This window comes from Vespula pensylvanica, chromosome 11 (assembly GCF_014466175.1).
Source record: "Vespula pensylvanica isolate Volc-1 chromosome 11, ASM1446617v1, whole genome shotgun sequence".
NCBI classification, from domain to species: Eukaryota; Metazoa; Arthropoda; class Insecta; order Hymenoptera; family Vespidae; genus Vespula; species Vespula pensylvanica.
Window position 1 is genome coordinate 5,357,129 of NC_057695.1, and position 9,278 is coordinate 5,366,406.

Here is a 9,278-nt window from a genome sequence, read left to right on the forward strand (position 1 = left end):
GCGTGCCACCTCTTTGATCATCATGTGACCCGGTTACAAATCCTGATTTGCGGGGAGAATTGTTTGCGGAGCGAATATCACGTAATTTGGCAAGAGGGGCATATACTACTTACCAGGATTTGGCGCGCTTTCGCGTGCCACCTCTTTGATCATCATGTGACCCGGTTACAAATCCTGATTTGCAGGAAGAATTGTTTGCGGAGCCAATAACACGTAATTTCGAAAGCGGGGGTATACTACTTACCAGGATATGGCGCGCTTTCGCGTGCCACCTCTTTGATCATCATGTGACCCGGTTATAAATCCTGATTTGCGGGAAGAATTGTTTGCGGAGGCAATAACACGTAATTTCGAAAGAGGGCGTATACTACTTACCAGGATATGGCGCGCTTTCGCGTGCCACCTCTTTGGTCCACATGTGACCCGGTTACAAATCCTGATTTGCGGGAAGAATTGTTTGCGGAGCCAAATACACGTAATTTCGAAAGAGGTGATATACTACTTACCAGGATTTGGCGCGCTTTCGCGTGCCACCTCTTCGGTCATCATGTGACCCGGTTACAATTCCTGATTTGCGGGAAGAATTGTTTGCGGAGCCAATAACACGTAATTTCGAAAGAGTGGGTATACTACTTACCAGGATTTGGCGCGGTAACCCGTGCTACCTTTTCACGTATCATGTGGTCCTAATACAAGGCTCGGTTTGCGGAAAGGTTTCTCGCTTTGTTCAATATTGGTTTTTTCGCAGGAGACGATAGCTTACCTAGAGCTGGTAAATCATTATGTTCTACCTGTCCGCACATCATTTGTATCGATTTTGTTGAAATATTTTTTAACAAAGTTCTTCTAAAACTTGGAGTAGTAAGTCCTTTTTTTTAATAGATATATGGGGATTTTATAGGATTAATTAGTCATTTTGGATTACTTTGTAGTATTAATAAAGAACAAGTTGTATATTTTATAATGATATTTATTTTTGTTTTTCTTTGTTTAGAATACTTTGAACATATATTTTTTTGGATACCTATTATAATATTTTCGCATGAATAATTACATTCATGTATATGGATGTGTTGTTTGTGTTTTAGTTAGTATGTAATCTTAACTTAGTATGAATTATGCTATATTATAATTCCATATATATATATATATATATATATATATATATATATATATATATTTACATTTATACAGATTTGTTATTATATTATATGAAGATTTTTACAGGTGTATATAATTTACAATAGTGTAACGCACTATAATACAATGTATTTTATTCGGATTAGTATAATAGTATTTATCGTTCTCTCTCTATTTCACAAAGTATTATATTACACAATTTTGTGTTATATAGTGCTTTCTGTCCACTTGATAATTATTCGGTGTTCTGTAAGGGAAAATATTTGACTGATGATCTCTATGGATTGCTCGTTGGTTTAATAATTCTTCAAACTGCTTCGATTATCTTCAAGAATAATGATGTTATCCAATGGAACGTAGCATGTGTCATATCGGATGTATCCACGATTTTGTATACATGGACAACTGACTTCCGTATGTGTTTCTTCATATGTAAAAATTCCTTGGACTTGATTGTTTCTCTTGCACTTGATTACTCTATCTTAATGTAGATCATCTGTAATAAGACAAAAAAATATTATTAGAAGAAAGTCTAAGTAGATTTTGAAAATTTCGAGAAAAGATCTCGTAATTGCTTTATAACGTTGACAAAGAAATTATTTAGTATGAGTAATAAGAATATTGCGGTATTTAGGGAAAGATTATTTCGAGAAAGTTTTAGAATGACTTGATCTATATTTTATATAACATTTTCTCTCTCTCTCTCTCTCTCTCTCTCTCTCTCTCTCTCTCTCTCCCTTTCATGTAATGAATATTTCTTGAAAAGTTTACCTTATTTATCAACTCGTCTATTCAGTTTTTTGATTTTTTTATTATTTACCTGGAATGCTTTTTGAACGAGTTTATGTACAGTTTATGTACTTTTATGTATACATTTATGTAAACTCTTAACATCGTATGTGGCCGTAACCTTGCACGTTACGCGATATTAAACATACACATATGCGTTTATACACACATTATACTTGTCCTTTCATACTTTCTTTTCATCCGTCGTCCATTCACCCGTACTTGATCTCAATGCTTTTCCCTTCGTACTTTTTTTTCCTTTTTCTCTTTTTTCTTTTCTTATCTTTTGATTTTCGCCATTTCGAAGTTCGTAGGATGCTAAGGTAGATCGTTAGAGAAGGCAACTTCTCGACCGTTTCACGCAAGATTTACGAGGAGCTTTCGCACGCATGACTTGAGCCTCGTCGTGCGTATAAAATCGATGCAGGTACAGTGAGAAGCAATAATGTTGAGTGGAGGGAGTATAACTTTTCCATTTTTATCGAGTTTCCTTTTTCTTTTCTTTTTTTTCTGTTTTACTATTTTTTCAAACTTATTTACATTCATAATTTTCAAATAAAATATATATATATAATATATGATTATTTTACGTGTTTCTCTATAACAATTTTAAAAATAACAATTTACATATTAATATTTATTTTTATAATACCGTCGTTATCAAAAATAAAATCATAATAATTGAATGCATAATCCTTGTCTCCGATAAAATAATGTTTAACATTTTAAAATGAATATAAATATTTTAAAACCATTCGATACTTTTGTGTATATTATACGTATATCATATATTCCATATGTTTATATAATAAAAGTGATCTTACAATAATTAAATTTAATATTTGTCAAAATTTATAACTCCCTTCGAAACAGTATAGTGTTCAAATGTTTAGATATGAATATACTTAATTTTGAAAAACTTTATCGATATTAATTTCTATTAAACACTATTCTTGCTTTCTCTTTGGTACCTACCTATACAGATAAAACAAGTTTATAAAAAATAAAAGGCAATTATGAAAAATATTTTTATCGTCAATATTAAATCATTGTTCACACCTATGATGACATATTCACAATGACAATCTCTCTTCTTTACAATAAATGTTTATAATAAATATTAAACATACCGCTATATTCCGTGAGATGTATGCAATATCATAGAAAGAACACGAATAAGCGATAAGACGAGTTTCGTTAATATTACGATAGGTTAGCTTATCGTGAAAGTAACAAGGGAAACTCTTAACTTACCGTGTACAAGTTAAACTTTACGAATTAAATTCTCTCTCTCTCTCTCTCTCTCTCTCTCTCTCTCTCTCTCTCTCTCTCTCTCTCTCTCTCTCTCTCTCTCTCTCTCTTGTAAGAACGCGCGTGCGCGTTTATCAATCATGTTTTCCATTGTAAAAGAGCGAAGCTTAAGTCGTTATTTGCATTTTCCATTTCATAGAATATTGAAGAAATATTTTTTTCAAAGCCACGCTTTGCGTTTCATAAATCCATCCTACACCTTTATTTGAAAAATAAAGTTAAAGCTGACGTAGAATCACTGCCACATTTATACGCGTTTCATAACGCGTATAAACCGCGTAGATAGCTTGAAATATACAGATGTGTACGTGTGTGTTATCGTATACATATATATAGATATATAATAATAAATATATATGCATTTACATTGATATGTATAAAGTGTTACAAATTATTTATGACGAAAATTATTAAGAAATATCAATAGAAATATTATTATTAAATAATTAAAATAATATGAATTGAAAAGAAATATGAATAGTTTTAATCATTTTGGTTAATACATTTTATAACATCTTATATAGCTCATCTTATATGTGTGTGTGTGTGTGTGTGTGTGTATGTATATTTGCGTGTACGTGCGTGTATGTATATGTGTAAATGCATGTGTCACGTCGCGTACCCGGGGCTAAATCATGGCGTATATCTCCCTGGATCAATTATTGGATTCCTACGGCCAGTAGGAACGAGCTTGGAATGAAAAGCACCACAGAATCTTTATCCTTTCCTTTTTTTAACCTTCCATTTCTCTCGTCGCCCATTTCCTTCGTCGTTGCTAGAAGCTCTCCCTTTTCCCGATTCTTTCTGAAGCGTACAGAACGTAAGGTGCCTCTTCGCTTCTCTGATTCTGCAATGCACACGAAAAGATAAAAAAAGAATATATATATACATACATATATATATATATATAGACATATATATAGACATATATATAGACATATATATATATATATATATATATATATATATATATAAAGACGACTGAGACGTTAGGAGACTCGTTTTAAATCGACTTTAAATCTCGATTCTATTCAGCGTTCCTTTATACTAACTTTTTTCTTTTCTTTTTTTTTTATACAGAAAATGACCTTATCAACAATCGATTTTACCTACTTATCAAAGAATAGATTTAGATTCTAGAAATTGTTTTTTTTACTATCATTTAATAAAAAATTAAATAAAAGTTCGAGTTCATTTTGAATAAAAATAAGTTATTCTTTCGATAACACTTCTGATTTAATCGAGTTAAATATGATTTGTATGATTTGTAACAAATAAGAGAAAGAGAGAGAGAGAGAGAGAGATTATACGATATGATAGAGTTAACGATGTAAATATACAAGTATAGAAATACAAATAACGTATGATATGGTCGATGTAAGTAAAACAATGTAATATCCATGATAGTCAAAAGCCATAAATAATATCTTTCGAAACGAATACGAACGAGCATGGTGGAATACTTGATTCAATTATCGGTATATACAGGTAAGCGATTGAATTGCATGACAGTTCCCACAGAATCATTTAGTCTCACCTATAGTAAATTATATTAAACATACGGGCTATTATATCTGTACTAGATATACATCCAATGGCTCACGTAAAGTTTTCATTGTTATTTTGTCATCAATGAGATAACAAAGTTATATTTTTATATCTTACGGTCAAACGATAAATTATCTCTAATGCAAATTCTTTTTTCTTTTTAACTTGCTTCCTTCTCTAACTACTTTAAAAAACTTTATTTCTGCAATAATATATGAACGTGAAATTATTCCTATATCAATTTATAACACTTTACATCCTTGAACATTTCTGCATGAAAGCACATATAAATAGATACACTATACAGAAACAGAGAAATATATATATATATATATATATATATATATATATGCGTTCAGACATACACGCTCGCGTACGTATATTCACCTCGAACGCGGATACACAGATGACTAGTAGGCGAGAAGGATCGATGATTAGGGGTGGTTGTACTGAAACAGGAAGGAGAGTACAATGACTGTGCTCACGCACGAGCTCGTCATTACAACAGTATGTTGCAGGTACATCCGGTCGAGCTCACGTGAGCGAGCGAGTAAATTGTAAATCGGGAATTACGCATGTTGAACCCTTTGCTTCGGTACTATGTGCAACTCACTAGCCAACGAATAATCTCTTCATCCATATATATATATACGCAGATATACATATATTATATCAATATACTTTATAACACATACAGACACGCACATATATATATATATATATATATATATATATATATATATATAAAGCGATTTTAAAAATGTCTGAAAATAATTAACATTGTATAATTAATGTCTAAACTATTAAAACTTTTCATTGATCACTAGTATACGAATAAATTGAAAATCAATTAAAAATTTGTTAACTTTTTTTTTGATTAGAAGAATGTAATTCTTAGATTGAGAAAATATTACTCGATAAACATATATTTTAATTACATAAGTTATAACTCAATTAATATATATCTCAGTTAAAATTAAATATAATGAAAAAAAAAAAAGAAAAAAAGAATACTTGAAAAGATATTTAAAAGAGACAAGAAGAAAGTACATTCTACATAGAGAGAAGAAAAACGGTTTAAAACTTATCTTTAGACGTTTGTCTCGAACGATGTTGACTCTTCAACGACCTGACTACGACTGCTCTACACTAAACAGAATACACAGAGGATATGAAAACACAGAAAGCGGTCACTGTACGTGACAATCAAGAATAGACATTTGTATAAATATTTTCCTTTAGTAATACTACGTATTAATTCGTAGTGTGTGATTTTTAAATAGTATGAGTTATAACATCAATCATTTGACGTTGCTATGCGTGTATGTGTTTAAATAAATAAATAAATAAAACTTTTTTTTTTACATATAACTCCGCATTCGTTCGAACTCTTTTCGAAGTTTTCAGTTATAAAAATATATCTTCTTTTTTCAATTTTTTTTTATATTCTTTTTTTTATTTCTTGCTTTTTTTTTTATACAGCTCTCGTATTTGTTTATCTGTAGATACATTCGGCTCTATATGACCTCTAAAATTCATATGCCAATTTATTCAATTTTACTCTCTTTCTCTCTCTTTCTCTCTCTATCTTTTTCTTTTTTTTTATCCTATTTCACGATATATCTGATATTTAAATATTGGTAATTAAATATTCGTTGACTTTGCATTTTGAGTATTGAAAACTATACACGAAGGCGATCAGCTGTTCTCTCCAGTGTCGTTGCCTTTCTGCCTCTCTGCTCCGTTTAGTAAACGAAGCCTGCAGCTTTTAAACGGCTTTTGCACGACGTGAATTTCATTCGAATCGACTACGGAACGATTTTAATATTTAACAAAAGGGATCCTTCCTGTCAGCTTTCCGAACGGCTATCAGTACGAATTATACAATTTTCTTTCTCTCTCTTTCTTTCTTTGACTCTCTGTCTTTCTATGGTTTCTCGTCGTTGTTATTTCTAATCATTATAATACTATTATATTTAAATAAAAATAAATATAGTCTTTCCTTCTATTCGTTTTCTGTTTTCATCGAAACTTAATCCTTTTAAAAAAATTCCTTTACGATTTATTCTAGATACGTGATAAATTATATTTATTTTACTTTGTTTTTTTCTTTAATAGCGAAAAGAGATTAGATTTAATAATTTATCTATTTTTTTTTACTTATGTATTAAACGTCTGTGATAAACGAGAAGAAAAAGAATTAGACATATATCTTTTTAGTGTCAGATTTGTGGACAAATGTTTAATGCAATCATTGCATTAAATGCACATTAAAATGCAATCTTTTCTTTTTATTTTTTTCTCTTTCATAACAATATTATTCCATATCGTTTCCATATCGTACAACTCAATTAAGATAAACGTAAGATCGCTCAGAAAGTATATATTTCAGATTTCTCCAACGAAGTCGAGCACGACGTTTGAAATCCATCGAAATAATGGGTCCCATAAATCCAATTTTAAATTACACCATTAAACAATCTATACATATGTTACATATCTACATTTTATATATTTTGATTATTATATAATTATTATAATTGAAAAGTTATAAAGATCTTTAACGATCTTTCAATAAGGATTCGATTCACTTGTCAATGTTCGTCCCGCGTTTGCAAAAGAGAAGACGGAAAGCGAGAGGTTACGAAAGAGAGAAAAGAAAAGGTATGAAAAAGAGAGAGAGGAGAGGAAACAGGAAAAAGAAAGAAAGAAAGAAAGACAGAAAGAAAGAAAGAAAGAAAGTGAAAAAGAGAGGAAAAACGAGAAAAAGAGAAAGAGAGAAAAAAAGAGCCACGTTGAAAGTGAGAAAGAGCAAAAACGGGAGGACGTTTGACGGATCCTCAGTGGAGAGGTAACTTAATCACCGGACCGGAGATGTTCTTCCGGGAGGTTTTCCCCGACGCTCTCAGAAGCGTGAAGAGAATTCGCCTTTAGAGTTTAGCCTGAGGCCTCCGGCACTCGTTCCGTGCAAACAGTCTGTAGAGTATACCGGATGACTTGAAAAAAAAAAAAGAAAAGGAAAAAAAGTATAGAGAATGCATAGAACTACTAGCAAAAACTACTTACAAACAGTTTTGAATATACCGCTATGAATATGCTAATAGTTAAGGATTAAACAGAGACAATTTGATCATTATCAAATTCCTATTTTTGTTTCTTCGATTAAATAGATGTATCAAATGATTAAAAAAAAAAAAGTAATTGATATTAACGAAAAGATTTACAAACTTTCTAATCATTCTTTCTTCAATGATATTATGAACAGAATAATAATTTTAAAGTGAGATGATTAAGAGATGAAAATCGTCGTCGAGTTTTTGTTCAACTATTTTGCTTTTCTCTTTTTGGTTAAATATATCAAATAACTCGAGCGAATTTGAGTATATCGAACAACTCAAACAATAGTACGATATTAACTGCTTAGATACTACTAGAAAAACGCTAAAAATTCTCGAATAACTCTTTCAAATACCACTATCGATGATATAGTGAGGATTAAAAGGAGACAATGGCGATTACTATCGACTTTTTATTCAACTTTTTCCATTTGAATATAGATACTAGCATGACGCACATAAAAAAAAGGGGAAGAATATAAATTGTCTCGATAGCTATCGAAAAAAGAAACCTACAAATATTCTGTTAATACTTCAAATACCGGTATTAAAAGACAATACAAAACAATAGTTGGTCATCGACTTCATATTCAATTCAATTTTTCTCCTTTTACTTAATTTCCAAAGACATAAGTTCATTTACCATATTCTTCTTCTTCATCTTCTTATTCTTTTTCTTAATCTTATTCTTATTCTTATTCTTATTCTTATTCTTATTCTTATTCTTCTTCTTCTTTTCTTTTTTTATAAAAGAAAATTTCAGTTTGCCGGACACTTTCATGATTGTATCGCATGAAACTGTACGAGCCAAAGTAATTTTCTCTAGAAATACAAGTAGTTAGGAAAAAGACAAATACATACATGTATATACATATACATATATATATATATATATATATATATATATACACACACTTTTCATAAATCAAGAAACAACGACGAGGATAAACGCTTATCTTCTCTTTCGGTAGAGTCATAGAATTTATCGTCGAACGACAACAAAGACGACAGTGAAGTTAGGTCAGCTTCCTTTTCCATAAATCCAGGGACAATAGAGATACGGCGTAAAAGACGTTTGGTGACTCTCGAAAGTTTCGATACTTTGTCGTCTCTTCTTTGGATATATCTCGGACCTTCTTCGATCGCGTCTTCGACGAACGTGTTAGCCAGTAGCTAGATCCACGATTCTTTCTCCACGGGTAAAAGAGAACGACTAACGTACGTGAACGGAAATTTAATGTTATTCTGTGTATAATAGTTATTTACGTTTCCGTAGTACGTATGTGCGTGAGTGTGTGTACTCAACGGATAATGTATCCGTGTGTGTTCGTTTCGTATCGATTTTTCTTATCTTCCTTTTTCTCTTCCTTTTTC

At 31.0% G+C, this 9,278-nt stretch overlaps 2 protein-coding genes across 15 annotated transcripts in view; one reads left to right on the plus strand and one right to left on the minus strand.

Moving 5' to 3' along the window:
- The window catches only part of LOC122633024 (lachesin), a 233,225-nt gene that overhangs the window by 72,213 nt on the left and 151,734 nt on the right, over positions 1-9,278 (plus strand). The gene's annotated exons all lie outside the window — the stretch shown is intronic.
- The window catches only part of LOC122633029, a 188,436-nt gene continuing 180,413 nt past the window's right edge, over positions 1,256-9,278 (minus strand). For 3 of the 6 annotated variants that reach the window (XR_006328002.1, XR_006328009.1, XM_043820475.1), the window contains 2 exons: positions 3,863-4,087; positions 1,256-1,636 (listed from right to left, as the gene is read on the minus strand). Coding sequence is in view for 1 of the 6 variants with exons in the window: in XM_043820475.1 (XP_043676410.1) it covers positions 4,016-4,087 (72 nt within the window). In the remaining 5 variants the exon portion in view is untranslated. Of the gene's footprint in view, positions 1,637-3,862; positions 4,088-5,175; positions 5,511-9,278 lie in introns of those variants that run through there. The other 3 variants (XR_006328007.1, XR_006327994.1, XR_006327998.1) reach the window with 3 other exon arrangements.